Source organism: Pristis pectinata, chromosome 3 (genome assembly GCF_009764475.1).
Source record: "Pristis pectinata isolate sPriPec2 chromosome 3, sPriPec2.1.pri, whole genome shotgun sequence".
In the NCBI taxonomy this organism is placed as follows: domain Eukaryota; kingdom Metazoa; phylum Chordata; class Chondrichthyes; order Rhinopristiformes; family Pristidae; genus Pristis; species Pristis pectinata.
In genome coordinates, this window is record NC_067407.1 from 134,683,373 (window position 1) to 134,701,921 (window position 18,549).

The following is an 18,549-nucleotide window of genomic DNA, read 5'->3' on the forward strand; positions in this document are numbered from 1 at the left end:
AAGCTGTGGTCTGGATTGCGGGATGCAGCAGGAGGTTAAATGCGCCAGCATTGAACCTCCACTGCATTCTGTGCTTTAGTGCTGCAGTGCGTGGGTGCAGGTATCCAGAATGCAGGACCGTGCAGTTTCACACACAGAGGGTGGTGGATCTGTGGAACGAGCTGCCAGAGGAGGTGGTAAAGGTGGGTATGATCACATCATTTACAAAGCACTTGGACGGGTACATGGATAGGAAAGGTTCAGAGGGATGTGGGCCAAATGCAGGCAAGTCATAGAGTTACACAGCACGGAAACAGACCCTTCGGCCCAACTGGTCCATGCCGACCAAGATGCCCAAGTGGGATTAGAGTAGACAGGCACCTCGGTCAGCAGGGACAAGTCGGGCCGAAGGGCCGGTTTCCATTCTATATAAGCCTATGACTATGACTTTGTGTGGACTACCGGAAGCCAGTGGTTCTACAGCTGTCAATGTGACCTAACCTGTTACCAAAGCTCCCACCAGCTCCTTTGGTAACCGGGTGGTTGGGGATTAACATTCTCCTTCAAGTGTATATCCACCTTCCCTTAAATTTTATAATGCTGCTTGCCTCAAGTTAATATGTGTAAATAACACTGGAGGAATCTCCAGGATGAGAAGCCCAGTAGAGAGAAGGGGAGAGAGCCATCAGGAGGTGATGAGATGGTTGAAGGCTCTGCGAGGTCTCTCAACATATGGAGCAGGTCCTGCCCGTCCTCACTCACTGGATCAGCGAGGCTTTCAGCCCTCAGCCCACATCAGCTCTGTGTGGTCACACCCCCTGTCTCTGCCCACTTGCTCTCACTGGCAGCCTCTACACACAGTTTCGGTGGCTCACTCATCGGGTCATCAAGCCATACAGTACGGAGACAGGCCCTTCAGCCCAATTTGACTGTGCTAACCAAGCTGCCTAACTGAGCTAGTCCCATTTGCCTGTTTTAAGAGTCATAGAGTTATACAGCACGGAAACAGGCCCTTCAGCCCAACTTGTCCATGCCAACCCATTTGCTGGTCCCATTTGACCACGTTTGGCCCATTTCCCTCTCAACCGTTCCTATCCATGTACCTGATCAAGTACCTTTTAAATGTTGTTAATGTACATTGAATGTAGGGACATTCAAGAGACTTATATGGACACATGAATGATGGAAAAGTAGGGGGCTATGTGGGAGGGAAGGGTTAGATAGATCTTAGAGCAGGATAAAATGTCGGCACAACATTGTGGGCCGAAGGGCCTGTACTGTGCTGTTCTATGTTCTCTATGTTCTACCTGCCTCAACCACTTCCTCTGGCAGCTCATTCCATATACCGACTACATTCTGGGAGAAAAAGTTGTCCCTCAGGTTCCTTTTAAATTTCTCCCCTCTCACCTTAAATCTATGTCCTCTAGTTCTTGACTGCCCAACCCTTGGAAAAAGACTGTGTGCATTCGCCTTATCTATGCCCTTCATGATTTTATACACCTTTATTAGATCACCTCTCATTCTCCTACACTCCATTGAAAAACGTCCCAACCTGCTCAACTTCTTTCCATAACTCAGTCCCTCAAGTCCCGGCAACATCCTCGTAAATCTCCTCTGCACTCTTTCCAGCTTAAAGGCATCTTTCCTATAGCAGGGCGACCAAAACTGAATGCAGTTTCTGACTCTCACTGTTATGAGAAAGGTAGAGGGGCCGTGGAAAATTGCAAGGGAGAGATTCACAGAGATGATATGGGGATGTTGCAGGGGAATGGTGCTGAGATAGAAGATCAGCACTGGAAAGGCCAAGTGGTCCACTCCTGCTCCTGTGCATGTTCCTACATGGGAACACTTGAGGCTCTTCTCCTGAAGAAGGAAGACAGGGAGGTGAGCTCACTGACACCTTTTAGGTTATGAAGGGGTGCGATGGGGTGGACATAGACTCCATGTTTCCAGGTGGAGATCACAAGCTGAGCTTCTTGATATGAGATGATTGGTAAAAAGCCGTGACACATAAAAAATACAGGATTGGACATGGAGCTCTTTCCAGGAATGAGAGAAGAAGACATTCCTTCATCCAGGAATCTTTGGAAGTCTCTACCCAAGAGGGCTGTAGAGGCTCAGTCACTGATAATATTCAGGACAGAGAGCAATAGATTTTTGGGAATTAAGAGAATTGAAGGAGATTGGGGGGGTTAGTACAGAGTACAGGAAAGTACTGCTGTGGTGAAAGATCAACCGATGGTGGAGTGAACTCAAGGGTCCAAGTACCCTATTCCCCTATGACTCTGTACAGCATAGAAACAGGACCTTTGGCCCAACCAGTTCATGCTGACCAAGATGCCCATCAAAGCTGGTCCCATTTGCCCGCATTTGGCCCATATAACCTTGCCCAACCACATACCTGTCCAAGTACCTTTTAAATGTTAATGTACCTGCCTCAACCACTTCCTCTGGCAGCTCGTTCCATATATGGGCCATGCTCTGGTTCCTATTAAATCTCTCCCCTCTCACCTTAAACCTATGCCCTCTAGTTCTTGATTCCCCAACACAGGGAAAAAGACTGTGTGCATTCACCCTACCAATGCCCCTTGTGGTTTTATTATGAATTCAGGAAGAACTTCTTTAGCCAGACTGCACTGAAGATGGAGTTTAGGTGAAACTGGGTAAAGACCGGAGGACAAAAGAGGGGAGTGAGGCTCTTGTGGAGCCATAACAGCAGCATGAATAAGCTGGGCTGAATGGCCTGTTCCTGTTCAGTGACCATCCTCATTGATAACCAGACCCTTCCCCTTTACCCCCAGCCCAGGGAGGTTTGCTCCACATGTCCCATGCCCAGTTCTGAGCAGGAATTGCTTTCGTCTGAGTGTGAGGCTGGGCTGCTTAGAATTTGAGGAACCTGAAGCTAGGAGGCCCAGTGGAGAGGCGGTGTAATGCACACACAGCCAGCTTCCAGGCTGCAGAGAAAACCACAGCAAAGGGTGAATAATGACTTTTCAAATCAGATTTGTTACAGACGTAATTGCAGTCTGTGAAAAATTTCGGTACTCAATGGTTCCAATCAGTGAAACCATTCCCACGCGCCTGGTAGAGGGATAAACCACCTGAATGTGTCTTTAATTATTACTGGGGTGGAGCTCTGAATGCATTCAAGCCTTCTTCTCCTTGATGCCTTGGCCAGTGTTTATCCCTCAGCTGACATCGCTAAAACAGCCTCATTTACTTTATTGATGTTTGTGGGAGCTTGCTGTACACAGATTGCCTGCCAAGTCTCCCCACATTACACTTGCCAGGCTGTAAAAGCACTTTGGGACATCCCAAACTCAGGAAGGGTCATGTGATGACAAGCTTTATCTGGTTATCCCCCTGTGGATTAAGCCTCTCTGCCCATCACCCACACATCCGGTCCTGGGTCCTGGAGTGAAGCCGAAAGTGACAACAGTCTGCTCTCTGCTGTATCTCCACTTGAAGAGAATTTTCTAAACCCTTGGAAGATCTTGCCATGGAAAGAATCAGTAAAAGCTGTGGGGAGCCCACCCCGCTATCACAGAACCATAGAACGATACGCACAGTAAGACACCTTCTGCCCCTTGTTCTTGTCACCCCTCTTTGAAAGAGTTCTTCCATTAATACCACTACCCCCTCTCCTGAGAACCTCTTCTTGTAAATTAGTTATCCAACTCCCTTCTGAAAATTACTAATGAACCAACTTCCACCCCAGAACATAGGAGGCTGTAAATTACCTTCTCTCTGTGTGAATGGGGGAGACAAATATCTTCCCTGATTTAAGTTCTCCCATTATTTACAATTTGTTCACGTAAAAAAAATTGGTAAATTGGTTTATTATTGTCACATGTACTGAGGTACAGTGAAAAACTTTGTTTTGCACGCCATCCATACAGATCATTTCATTACAACAGTGCACTGAGGTAGTACAAGGAAACGCCAAAGTCAAAAGTCAAAGTCTGGTTTATTGTCATTTGCACAAGTACACGTATGCACAGGTGCAACGAAAAACTTACAGTACTTGCAGCAGCATCACAGGCACATAGCATCAGATAAGCAGCATTCACAAGAAAAACATATTAAACATAGATTATGCATAATTTTTACAAGAAAAAAGTCACAATTGGAACAAAAAAATCAAAGTCCATTTTAGTGCAAAGTGATTAGAGTGGTCGTAGTGTTGCTAACTTGTAGTGGTGATTAGAGTTTTGCCAGTGGTTCAAGAATGAATGGTTGAAGGGAAATAGGTGGTGTGGGACTTCAGGCTCCTGTCTGACGGTAGCTGCGAGAAGGTGGCATGGCCTGGATGGTGGGGATCCTTGACGAGGTATGTTGCCTTCTTGAGGCAGGGTTTCCTATAGATACTACCGATGGTGACAATAACAGGATGCAGAATAAAGTGTTGCATTTGCAGAGAAAGTGCAGTGCAGGAGACAATAAGGTGCAAGGGCCATAACAAGGTGGATTGTGAGGTCAAGAGTCCATCTTATCGTACAAGGGGACTGTTCAATAGTTTTATAACAGGAAACAGAATCTGTCCTTGAGCCTGGTGGTACATGCTTTCAGGCTTTTGTATCTTCTGCCCGATGGGAGGGTGGAGAAGAGAGAATGTCCAGGGTGGTTGGGGTCTTTGATTACACTTGACCGGGGCATCGAGAAGTGTAAACAGAGTCCATGGAGGAGAGGGTGGTTTCTATGATGTGCTGGGCTGTGTCCACAACTCTCTGCAGTTTCTTGCGGTCTCAGGCAGAGTAGTTGCCACACCAAGCTGTGATGCACGCAGATAGGATGCTTTCTATGGTGATCGATAAAAATTGGTGAATGTCAAAGGGGACATGCCAAATTTCTTTAGCCTCCTGAGGAAGTAGAGGTGCTGGTGAGTTTTCTGGGCTGTGGCGTCTACGTGGTTGGACAGGACAGGCTATTGGTGGTGTTCACTGCTAGGAACTTGAAGCTCTCAACCCTCTTGACCTCAGCACCATTGATGTAAACAAGACCATGTGCACCGACCCCACTTCCTGAAGTCAATGAGCAGCTCTCTTGTTTTACCGACATTGACAAATGCATTGAAGGAATAGCACACAAAACAGGCTCTTTGGCCCAATTAGCCTGTATTGGCATTTGCCTTCTGTGTGAGCTGGAAGCCCTCATCACATATTACCTGCCTTGTATTCAGATCCCTTATCCAGAGAACCAGTGGTTCTCCAATCTCAAGCTCCCGTTCCCTGCCCAGGATTTCAGAGGTGAGGTCAGACCCTGAGGTATAACCCACAACCCTTTCTCCTTCTGCCTGACCTAAGTCAAGTTCAGTGCCCAAGTAAGCCGAGGTTGATTTAACATGACTTGCATCGCATTCGTCTGCACCCCTGAGTTGAGTGTCGTTGCAACTCTGGTGGAGGAAACTGGGAGACTCTCAATTATCAGGCCCCCCTTCAGAATCAGAATCAGATTTATTATGATGGACTTATGTGTCGTGAAATCTGTTGTTTTGTGGCAGCAGTACAGTGCAAAGACATAAAATTACTATAAATTACAAAATAAATAGTGCAAAAAAAATAGGAATAATGAGGTAGTGTTCATGGGTTCATGGACTGTACAGAAATCTGATGGCAGAGGGGAAGAAGCTGTTCCTAAATCATTGAGTATGGGTCTTCAGGCTCCGGTACCACCTCCCTGATGGTAGTAACGAGAAGAGGGCATGTCCTGGATGGTGAGGGTCCATGTGGGGGACTTGGATGCCACCTTCTTGAGGCACCACCTCTTACAGATGTCCACTATGGTGGGGGGAGTTGTGCCTGTGATGGAGCTGGCTGAGTCTACAACCCTCTGCAGCCTCTTACAATCCTGTGCATTGGAGGATCTGTACCAGGCGGTGATGCAACCAGTCAGAATGCCCTCCACCGTACATCTGTAGAAATTTGCAAGAGTCTTTGGTGACATATCAAATCTCCTCAAACTCCCAACAAAGTAGAGCAGCTGGCATGCCTTTTTCGAGATCGCAACAGTGTGTTGGGCCTAGGGTAGATCCTCCGAGATGTTGACGCCCAGGAACTTGCAGCTGCTCACCCTTTCCACTGCTGACCCCTCAATGAGGACTGACGTGTGTTCTCCTGACTTCCCCTTCCTGAAGTCCACATTCCTGAACTCCCCCATTCGACTGGGATTCTCCTCTTCTTGGATAGTCCATTGGGATTGAGGATGACCTGCTTAAACTAGGATGCAGGGTGGAAGATGCCAGAGTATGAATGCTTTTAACGTGGGGTGACTTGTCAATCAACTGCCATGGGGATGGACAGACCGAGGTCTTAATCTGAATCCGGAAGTTATTTTTGAAATTTGTCTCCTTTCCCACCTTTATTTTCCAATCCCTGAGCACATTGTCAATCCAATTAGCATGCAGCCAAGCATAAAATTGGGGGCTAATAGGTGTAAGTAATGAAAGTTCTGAACTCAAATGACTTTTTCTTTAAGTATGCACGTTAGGGGTTTAATTCCTTTAACTTTTAGTCATACTTATTCAACACCACATGTTAAGAATCAGGGAAGCACATCAATGTTTCATGTGAGTCAGACTGATGCCATAAAAATTCATTCAGAGAAACAGATAATTGGGTGCAGACGAAGTTTAAGAAACAATTGCTGTAAGATGATCCTTGCTGCTGAGCCTGGGAATCTGCCAGTGGCTTGGAGGGCCTTTGAGCAGACACAGTCTCAGGGAACTTGTGCAGGGAATTCTGTCATTTGGGGATGAAGCCAGCTTTTGGGTGGAGATATGTTTTTTGTGGAGGGATCGATAGATGTCACAAGAGGTTAAGGAGATGATGGGCTCGTTGAATGCACGCCAGCAGCACATGAGCTGCCTCAGCCAGACCTGCAGCAGAGCGTAGCTGTGTCGGGTGTGGACCTCATGTGCGGTACAAAGAGGGTGCAAGTTTGCAGGGTTTCAACCCGAAATGTGGGCAATTCCTTTCCCCCCTCCCCCCACAGATGCTGCTCGACCCACTGAATTCCTCCAGCAGACTGGAGCTTGTTTCAGAGATTGGTCCAGTGTTGTTTGTAGCAGCTAAATACACAATGTCGTACTGTCATAGAGCCATAGAGTCATGAAGTTGTACGGCACATAAATGAACCCTTCAGTACCCAACATCCACACTAACCATTTTGCTCATCGGTCTCATTTGTCTGCATTGGGTCTGGATCCTTTTATTCCGGGATTTTATTACGTTATTACGGGAAGCGAGGGAAGAGATTGCTGTGCCTTTGGTGACGATCTTTGCGTCCTCACTGGCCACAGGAGTGGTGCCAGATGATTGGAGGGTGGCAAATGTTGTTCCTTTGTTCAAGAAAGGGATAACCCTAGGAATTACAGGCCAGTGAGTCTTGCTTCAGTGGTGAGCAAATTACTGGAGAAGATTCTTAGAGACAGGATTTATGGGCATTTGGAGAAGCATAGGCTGATTAGAGACAGTCAGCATGGCTTTGTGAGGGGCAGTTCATGCCTCACTAGCCTGATTGAATTCTTTGAGGATGTGACAAAGCACATTGATAAAGGTAGAGCAGTGGATGGGGTGTACATGGATTTTAGTAAGGCGTTTGATAAAGTTCCTCATGGAAGGCTCATTCAGAAAGTCAGGAGGCATGGGATCCAGGGAAGCTTGGCTGTGTGGATTCAGAATTGGCTCACCCATAGAAGACAGAGGGTGGTTGTAGATGGTGCGTATTCGACCTGGAGGTCGGTGACCAGTGGTGTTCCGCAAGGATCTGTTCTGGGATCCCTGCTCTTTGTCATTTTTATAAATGACTTGGATGAGGATGTGGAAGGGTGGGTTAGTAAGTTTGCTGATGATACAAAGGTTGGTGGTGTTGTGGATAGTGTAGAAGTTTGCTGTAGATTACAACAGGATATAGATAGAATGCAGAGCTGGGCTGAGAAGTGGCAGATGGAGTTCAACCCAGATAAGTAAGAAGTGGTACACTTTGAGAGATTGAATTTGAAGGCAGAATACAAGGTTAATGGCAGGACTCTTAGCAGTGTAGAGGAACAGAGGGATCTTGGAGTCCACTTCCATAGATCCCTCAAGGTTGCCACGCAGGTCGATAAGGTTGTTAAGAAGGCGTATGGAGTGTTGGCCTTCATTAGTCAGGGTATTGAGTTCAAGAGCCACGAGGTGATGTTGTAGCTGTACAGAACTCTGATCAGACCACACTTGGAGTATTGTGTTCCGTTCTGGTCGCCTCATTATAGGAAGGATGTGGAAGCTTTAGAGAGGGTGCAGAGGAGATTTACCAGGATGTTGCCTGGATTGGAGAGCGTGTCTTATGAGGATAGGTTGAGCGAGCTAGGACTTTTCTCTTTGAAGGGAAGGAGGATGAAAGGTGATTTGATATAGGGGTGTACAAGATGATAAGAGGCATAGATCGAGTGGACAGTCAGAGACTTTTTCCCAGTGTGACAATGGCTAACACGAGGGGGCATAATTTTAAGGTGATTGGAGGAAGGTATAAGGGGGATGTCAGGGGTAAGTTTTTTACACAGAGAGTGGTGGGTGTGTAGAACGCACTGCCGGCGGAGGTTGTTGGGGCAGATACATTGGGGCATTTAAGAGACTCTTAGATAGACACATGAATGATAGAAAAATAGGGGGCTATGTGGGAGGGAAGGGTTAGATAGATCTTAGAGCGGGATAAAATGTTGGCACAACAGTGTGGGCCGAAGGGCCTGTACTGTGCTGTAATGTTCTATGTTCTATTTAAGTGCCTGTCTAAATGCCCCTTAACAGTAGTGATTGTGTCTGATTCCACCATCTCCTCTGGCAGTGAGTTCCAGACATCAACCACTCTCAGTGTAAAAATACTTACCCTTCAGATCTCCCTAAACCTTTGGCCCCTTGTCTTTGGGGAGAAGCAGAAAGATGTAGGGTGCAGGTTCCAGACCGGACAGTGGAGCTGTTGACGGGGGAGCAGCCATTAAGAGAGCTGAATTAAAGCAAAGATGGCGGAGGGTCGGAGGGGTTTGCAGAAATGGGGAGGAGTGAGACAAAGGATACCGGTGTGAGAATGTTCAAATGCATGGGCTTCCAAAAGGGGAACCAGGCACCAAGTGAGTTAGGATGTAGGCAGTGGTATTGGAACAGAGCGTATGTACACTCTGTACCCTCTTCCCTTGAAACTCCTGTACTCTCTCCTCTGAGATTCCCATTCCCCCTCCCCCCCGAGATTCCCATACCCTCTCTCCTGAGTTTCCGGCCCCTCTCTCCTGAGATTCCTGTGCCCTCTCCCCATGAGATTTCCGTACCTTCTCCTCAGAGGTTCCCATACCTTCTCCCCTAAAGATTCCCGTCCCCTCTCCCCAGAGATTCCCATCCCCTCTCCCCCTGCAGAGAACGAGAGGCTGAATGTGTTTGAACTCTTGGGATACCAACACTCGGACACTCCCCGTCCAGTGTGGAAGTATTTCTCCAGCATTCCTTGCCGGGAGGGTAATTATTGTGCTTGCCTTTGTACAGGATTTCAGTATCATCTGCCGCCGGATTACCTGCCCACCTGTGTCGTGTGCCAGTCCCTCCTTCATTGAGGGCGAGTGCTGCCCCTCCTGTCTCCGTGAGTATCCCAAGCATTTCGTGCTGAAGTTCACAACTACAAAGCGAGTTTCCATGATTGCCTGGTGGGGGTCAGAACCGGAAGACCCTTGAGGTGACAGGGCAGAAACCACAGGTTGAAAGTAATGTCTGTGGTGCCATGTGTGTGTGACTGCTCCGTGTGGGTGAATTATTCCATGTGGGAGACTGGCTCCGTGTGTGTGACCCATTCCATGTGTGTGTAACTTGCTCCACATGGATGATCTGCTCCGTGTGTGTGACCTGTTCTGTGTATGTGATCTGCTCTGTGTGTGTGACCGGCTCCATGTGTGGGACCTGCTCCATGTGGGGACCTGCTCCATGTGGAGGACCTGCTCCATATAGCGACTGGCTCCGTGTGGGGACTGGCTCCATGTGGGGGACCTACTCCATGTGGAGGACCTTCTCCATGTGGGGAACCTGCTCTATATGGGGACCAGCTCCGTGTGGGGAACCTGCTCCGTATAGGGACTGGCTCCGTGTGGGGGACCTGCTCCATGTGGAGGACCTGCTCCATATAGGGACTGGCTCCATGTGGGGGATCCGTTCCATGTGGAGACTGGCTCCGTGTGTGTGACCTGCTCCAAGTGTGTGACCTGCCCCATGTGGTGTCCAGCCCCATGTGGGGTCCAGCCCCATGGGCTGTTGAGTGAGTGTCACAGGTGATGTGCACAGCCAAACTCCCTTCCACTAATGACGGCATTAAATCAGATTTCCTGCTCAACAGTAAATGTTTCACCTTTGAGATTCCTGTTCCCTCTCTCCCAGAGATTCCCATACCCTCTCCTTGGAGATTCCCAAACCCTTTTCCCCTGAGAATCCAGTAACCTATCCTTCCTCCTGAGATTACATTATCCTCGACATTCCAAGATTCCCATCTGTCTCCACCCTGAGATTTCTGTCTACTCTGCTCCCATATGCTCTGGGCTCTGAGATATTCCTGAGGATTTTGGCAATGGGTTTATATTCCCTTACAGATACTTGTTCCAAATTGGAACACACACAAGTGCAGTTTAAGAAATGTTGTTCACTCCTTTTTTCGATTAGATTCTGATGATCTAAGCAGAGCTTTCTCCGGGATTTATTTATACTGTGTTACGAACTGATCATGGGGAGGTGAGGTGATGAGTTTGGTGTAAGTCTATGGAGAACGTCACAGGACTTCTGAGAGTTTTATGTTTCGAGGTTAAGTTTTTGTGGCGGGCTGTCAGAGTTGTGCTGGAACAGTTCACTCTCTCAGCTCATGATAGACCTGGGCCAGGAGTCATAGAGTCAAAGAGTCATATACAGCACAGAAACAGTCCCTTCAGCCCAACTGGTCCATGCCGACCAAGATTCCCATCTAAACTGGTCTCATTTCCCCATATTTGGACCATATCCTTCTGAAACTTCCCCATCCATGTACCTGCCCAAGTGCCTTTTAGATGTTGTAATGTACCTGCCTCAACCACTTCCTCTGACAGCTCATATATGGACAACCCTCTGGGTGAAAAAGTTACCCCTCAGGTTCCTATTAAACCTCTCCTCTCTCATCCTAAATCTATGTCCTCTAGTTCTTGATTGCCCAACCCTTGGAAAAAAGACTGTGCACATACACCAGGTGAGACAGAGATTCACCTACATCTCTCCTAATATCATCGACTGCATTCAGTGCTCCAAGTGTGGCCTCCTCTACATTGGTGAGACCAAATGCAGACTAGGTGACTGTTTCGCAGAACATCTGCGCTCTGTCCATAACCGTGATCTGCCTCTCCCCATTGCCAGTCACTTCAACTCCCCCTCCCACACTATCACTGATATGACAGTCCTCAGCCTCCTCCACTGCCAGGAGAATTCCAAGCACAAACTGGAGGAACAGCACCTCATTTTCCATCTTGGAACCTTGCAGCCTAACAGCGAGAACATTGAATTCTCCCACTTTAAGTAACCCCCACTCCCTCCACCCCCAACTATGCCTCTTTTTTTTTCCCCTTCCTAGCTTATCTCTCTTTTTTCTAAACCCCCCCCCCACTTTTTTCCTCTTTACCTTTGACCCATCCCCCAGTGGATCTGCTCTCCCCTCCTCCCCCGCACCTGCCTGTCACTATCTCTTACCTGCATCTACCTATCACCACATTGTGCCCACCCTGCCTCCCCTCTTTTGTCCACCTATCACTGCTCTGCTTTTCCCCCCTATATCTTGGGCTTCCACTTTTCCTATCTTCGGTCCTGAGGAAGGGTCCTGACCCGAAACGTTGACCACCTGCTTTTCTCCACGGATGCTGCCTGGCCTGCTGAGTTCCTCCAGCATCGTCGTGTTTTTCATCTAGATTCCAGCATCTGCAGTCCTTTGTTTCTCTTTTTCTTCACCCTATCTCTGCCCCCTCATGATTTTATAACCTTTCGTTCTCCTCTGCTCTGATGAATAAGGTCCCAACCTGCTCAATCTCTCCACATAACTCAGTCCCTCGAGTCCTGGCAACATCCTCATAGATCTCCACTGCACTCTTTCCAGCTTCCAAGAGGGAAGCGGGAGAAAGGAGGATGGATTGGAGGAGGAATCCAAAAGAAGGCCAAGAGGGATGTGTATGTAATCAGCGAGGGGCAGTAGATGCTGTAGCTCGGTAGACAGGTGATGCAACTCTGAAATCAAGACTGGAATCACTGGAAGAGCTTGGCTAGTTCGAGGCAGCATCTGCAGGGGGAGAAAATAAGGCATGCGAGGGATCATGAGCCTCGAGCCCATGTTCTGCCATTCACCTACTGATTTTATACCTCAACTTCGCTCCCCTGACAGATCCCAACTCCCTTGATCCCCAGATCCAAATATCCATCAGTATCAGCCTTTTGGGGAGGGGGTGTGTGGGGAGGGGCACAGTGGTGCAGCTATTAGATCCGCTGTCTTACAAGCCCAGAGACCCGGGTTCAATCCTGACCTGTGGTGCTGTTTGTGTGGAGTTTGCACATTCTCACTGTGACCGTGTGGGTTTCCTGTTACCCTTCCACATCCCAAAGATATGTTGGTTGGCAGGTGAATTGGCCACTGTGATTTGCCTCTGGTAAGTAGAACCTGGGGGAGAGTTGATGGGAATGTGGGGAGAATAAAATGGGATGACTGTAAACTGGATGATTGATGGTTTGCACAGACTTAGTGGGCTGAAGTAATGGGATGTTTTTCCCAGAGGCTGGAAAATCCCAAAGATTCACAAAGATATCTCTGGGAAGTGACTTCCCATTGGATCTCAGTCATAGAGCCACACAGCACAAAAACAGGTCCTTCGGCCCAACAGGTCCATGCTGACCAAGGTGTCTATTCAAGCTAGTCCCATTTGCCTGCATCCTAAATGTCTGACCCCTTATCCCGAGACTGTCCCTGACTCTGGACACCTCCCCCACCCCCATTAGGGGAAATGTGACCCCTGCACATACCCTGTCTAACTCCTGCAAAACTAATATTTTACTGAGATCATTGAGTCAAGCACAGAGTGGTGTAGAGGCGCAGCGTGGAAACAGACCCTTTTGCCCACTGTCCACTGACTATCAAGCACCCATTTACCCCAATCCTGCCCCAACTCATTTTATTCTCTGTCAACTGTCCCCAAAATCTACCACCCACCTACACACTAGGGGCAATTTACAGTGGCCAATTAACCCGCATGTCTTTGGGATGTCGGAACACCCGGGGGAAACCCACATGGTCACGGGGAGAGCGTGTAAACTCCACACAGACAGCACCTGAGGTCAGGATCGAACCTGGGTCTCTGGCACTGCGAGGTGGCGGCTCTACCAGCTGTGCCACTGGGCTGCTCAAGCCAGCTTCTGACCAAATAAAAGGTTGTGTTAAAGCCATCCCAAGCACTGAGCTCTCTCTCACATAGGTTAATCATTAATAACGCTTAGGTCATTCACAACACGCAAATACAGTCAACAGAAAAACATGCCTTGAAATAATTAACGGCTTCATGCAAATTGCCAGTTAGATTGAAACGTTTCAGGAATAAATTTGTGATTATAGAATTGTGCTGATTAGTGTGTGGACCAATTCCTATTTCAAAGCCCGATTTATAGGAAAACAGTCATTAACTATTGTCTCGGGAACTTGGATGGGAAAGTAATTTTCCAACCCTATATGGAGTTGACTTGAAAGAGAAACCTAAAAGATTGGGAAGTTTGTAAGGGTCCATTCCAAATTCCAAACTGTCAACAGGAGATGAGCATTTGCAAGTCTGACCTGCGTGTGTAGGAATTGCTGATCCTAACTCGGGAACCAGTGACCATTGTGCGTGGTGTGCAGATTTGAAATGGAATGTCTGGTAACGTATAACTTGGTCTGATATCCAAGTCAGCTGAGCAAAGTCTCGAGCCCCCATTGGTGCATGTGTATCTGGCACTGAGGGTCATACAGGTCACAGCCTCAGAATAGAAAGACGTCCCTTAAGAACTGAAGTGAGGAGGAATTTCTTTAGCCAGTGGGTGGTGAATTTGTGGAATTCATTGCCACAGATGGCTGTGGAGGCCAAGTCACTGGGTATATTGAAAGTGGAGGTGGATAGGTTCTTGATTAGTAAGGGTGTCAAAGGTTACGGGGAGAAGGCAGGAGAATGGGGTTGAGAGGGAAAAATAAATCAGCCATGATTGAATGGCAAGAGCAGACTCGATGGGCCGAATGGCCTAATTCTGCTCCGATATCTTATGGTCAATGGTCTTATAGCACAGAAACAGGCCCTTCAGCCCACCATGTCTGCACTGACCAGCCACTGCACATCTATGCTAGTCCTAGTTATCCATGAGGTCCATGTCCTCCTGAGCCTTGGCAATTCATTGGCGAGGGGTTGTGAGTTGGCCAAATGGAGCTCAAGCCATGATCACTGGAGAAGTCACCAGATGTGAAATGATCTAGCCCTTTCTGTCCAGGAGCTCTCTGTCCCATCAGTTGCTCCCTCAGATTGGTGTCACTATTCCTTCCCACCACCCCCTCCAATGTTCTGACCTGCCATGGACTCAGCTGGAGTACTGCATCCAAGGCTGGTCACCACACCAGACAGGACGAGCGTGAGGGAGGTGCCGAAAGTTTCTAGGGATGAGGGATTTCAGCTGCAAGGTGAGACAGGAGAAGCTGAGAGTGTTCTCATTGGAGCAAAGAAGGTCAAGAGGAGACTTGATGGACAAGACCATGGTGGTAAATAGAGAGATGCTGTTAAAAAGTCATAAAAAGTCATAGAAGTCGAGTTTATTGTCACATGCACAAGGTCATGTGTGCACGGGTGCAATGAAAAACTTATTTGCAGCAGCCTCACAGGCACATGGCATCAGATAAGCAGCATTCACAAGAAAAGCAAAAATTAAACATAAATTATACACAATTTTAACAAGAACACAATTAGAACAAATAAAATCACCAAGTCCATTGTAGTGCAAAGTGGTCACAGTGTTGCTATATTGAGGTAGTGATTAGGGTTGGTTCAAGAACCGAATGGTTGAAGGGAAGTAGCTGTTCCTGAACCTGGTGGTGTGGGACTTCAGGCTTCTGTACCTCCTGCCCGATGGTATTATTGATATTGGTTTATTATTGTCACATGTACCAAGGTACAGTGAAAAACTTGTTCTTACATACCGTTTGTACTGATCAATTCATTACACAGTGCATTGAGGTAGTACACAGTGCATTGAGGTAGTACAGAGTGCATTGAGGTAGTACATGGTAAAACAATAACAGAATACAGTGTCACAGCTACAGGGATGGTATGGCCCAGATGGTGGGGATCTTTGGTGGCAGATGCTGCCTTCTTGAGGCAGCACCTCCTGTAGATACTACTGATGGTGGGGAGGGGTGTGCCCATGATGTATTGTCCACTACTCTTTGCAGCCTCTTTACGTTCCTGGGCATTCGAATTGCCGTACCAGACCATGATGCAACCAGTCAGGATACTTTCAACAAGACATCTGTAGAAGTTTGCTAGATTGTTCGGTGACAAGCCGAACCCACTTAACCTTCTATTAAAGATGCTAGCACGCCTTCCTTGTGGTTGCTTCTATGTGCTGGGCCCGGGACAGGTCATCCAATTCCCATCAATGATGTGCAAAAGGTATCATGGATGGAGTGAGGTGAGCAAACCCTGATTACCCAGAGAGGGGGTAATGATCACACACTCATTGCTGGTAAAAGTGGTGGAAATCGCCTTTCAGAAAGGAATTGGATGGGTCCAGGGAACGTTACTTGCAGAGGTACGGAGAAGGAGCCGGCTATTCCGATGGGATGGGTTGGTGTGGGCTGAATGGCCTTCTGAGTGCCATCGTGATTCCATGAAGAGTCTTTGGACAGCCTTACATTTTAATAAATCATTATTCAGAGTCTTCTAAGCTCTTCTTTTTCCCCAGTCTTCCCTCTCTCCTGCAATCTTGCAATCCCAAAGCAAGCCATCCCTCACCTCCTGATCTGTCCCTTCCCACTGGCTCTCTTCAGCCGGGGCAGTGGCTCACGTAGTGACCTGGACACACACAGAACAAGTCATCCATGTTGGCGGAGGGAAGATGTGTGTGCCCCAGCACTTAGCTGTTTCTTTGTCCCCTCTCCAGCTAAAGACAGCGAAGACGGTTGGTCGCCGTGGTCGGAATGGACAGAATGCTCTGTATCCTGTGGCACCGGGACGCAGCAGCGGGGAAGGTCGTGTGACCCCACCAGCAGCCTGTGCGAAGGCCCATCGATCCAGACAAAGTCCTGCCAGCCGGCGGAGTGCGACAAACGGAGTAAGTCTCGCTGATGGGGGCGGGGTGGGTGGTGAGGGGGGTGCTGAAGGGGGGGTCTCAGCTGTCTTAATCAATCCCACTCGGAGGAGGTGCGATCTCCTAACTGCACCAGTATCTATGAGTTAACATCCATGTTGACCGGAAGCACAACACTCACAGGTCACCGCGAGGATGGGACCTTCCAAACCTGTGACTCCCACCCCTTCTGAGGGCGGAAGATGTATTGGGACAATCCCAAACTCTCCCTCCAAGCCATGCGCCATCCATAATCAGAATGGGTCACTTTTCCTTCTTTGCCACAGGGTCTAAATCCTGGAATTCCCTATCCCTGACAGTGGTGCGGGGATATCTTCCCCACACGGCAGTTCAAGGAGGTACCTCACCACCACCTTTTTGGGGGTAGGCCATAACGGTAGGCACAGTAGTGTTGCGGTTAGCATAACGCTTTACAGTGCTAGCGACCCGGGTTGAATTCCCGCCACTGTCTGTAAGGAGTTTGTACGTTCTCCCCGTGTATCTGCGTGGGTTTCCTCCAGGTGCTCCCATATTCCAAAGACGTTCGGGTTAGGAAGCTGTGGGCATGCTATGTTGGTGCCGGAAGCGTGGCGACGCTTGCTGGCTGCCCCCAGCATATTCTCAGTAACACAGAACGATGCTGTTCACTGTATGTTTCGATGTACATGTAACCAATAAAGAAATCTTATGTTATATGGTAATTGGTTTATTATTGTCACATGTACCGAGGTGCAGTGAGAAACTTTGTTTTACATGCCATCCATACAGATCATTTCACAACATAAGTACGTCGAGGTAGTACAAGGGAAAAACAATAATAGAATGTAGAATATAGTATTAAGGAAAAAGTGCAGTACAGGTAGACAATAGGTGCAAGGGCCATGATGGCCGCCCTCTTCCTTTCCTGTCCTGATGAAGGGTCCTGACCCAAAACATCGACAATTTATTTCCCTCCCTAGATGCTGCCTGACCTGCTGAGTTCCTCCAGCATTCTTTGTGTGTGTTGCTCCATGACGAGGTAGATTGTGAGGTCAAGAGTTCATCTTTATCGTACAAGTGGTCTGTTCAATGGTCTCATAACAATGGGATAGAAGCTGTCTTGAGCCTGGTGGAGCATGTTTTAAATCTTTTGTACCTTCTGCCTGATGGGAGAGGGGAGAAGAGGGAATGACACCGACCACTGTCCATGTAAAAAAACTTGGCCCCCCCCCACCCACCCAACATCCCTTTTAAACTTTCTCCCTCTCAACTCAAAACTAAGCCTCTGGTATTCAACATTTCTACCCTGGGAAAAAGACTCTATCTGCCGTATCTATTCCTCTCATAACTTTATAAACCTCTATCAGGTCTCCCCCCCAAGTGTCCGACGCTCCAGAGAAAACAACCTAAGTTTGTCCAACCTCTCCTTAATACCCTCTAATCCAGGCAGCATCCTGGTGAACCTCTTCTGCACCCTCTCTAAAGAATGAATTTAAGAAGTGAATGGATCCTGCAGTTGGGGAGTGACAGTGTCGAGTAGTTGTTAGCGAACCAGGGACTGTTTCCCTGCCTCTCGTAGTTCCTGTTTCCACCAATGTTCAACCTAACGCTGCTGTAATTCTGAAAGGCCTTCCCTGTCACATTTAATCAGGGCAGCTGACAAGTAGCATGGCCCTGACCTTAAGATAGGTCTGGAGAGCCTGAAGCCACAGTCAGGCTCAACAGCTGCTTCTGAGCAGACTTTGTGAGAAAGCCCTGATCTGGAACGTGTCCAAAGTCTCTCTGAGCTCCCTTCTCCTTCACTGAACTCTGCACGTAAAGAACGTCTGTTAGGTTGCTCTAACACTAATATATTTGCATTGGAGAGTAGCCTGTTAAACAATGCACATGATCAAAAAAGTGCAGCAAATCTTCCCTTGAAGTTACTAAAAGATAGAAGTCAAGTTTGAGGGGCTGAATTGCCTGCTCGTTCTCCATCAGGCTATTCAGCCCATCAAGTTAATGCTGGCTCACTGAGCAATCCCCCACTACTTTTCCCCACATTCCCATATTACCCACCTACATTAGGTGCAATTTTGCAGTGGCCAATTAGCCTCCCAGCCCCCCAAAGCCTGCTTCCCACCAAGAGTTAAAATCAGAACAATTGTCTCACTGCTCATTCATAACTGTACATTAAAAGATGAGGATTGGAACAGGAGTAGACCATTCAGCCCCTTGGGCCAGCTCTACT

General features: G+C 48.0%; 1 protein-coding gene across 2 annotated transcripts in view; it reads left to right on the top strand.

The window, feature by feature from the left end:
- The window catches only part of LOC127568104 (thrombospondin-2-like), an 88,055-nt gene that overhangs the window by 30,432 nt on the left and 39,074 nt on the right, over positions 1–18,549 (top strand). For both annotated transcript variants that reach the window (XM_052011420.1, XM_052011421.1), the window contains exons 7-8: positions 9,489–9,582; positions 16,155–16,325. In XM_052011420.1, the coding sequence (XP_051867380.1) occupies positions 9,489–9,582; positions 16,155–16,325 (265 nt within the window). The remainder of the gene's footprint in view (positions 1–9,488; positions 9,583–16,154; positions 16,326–18,549) is intronic.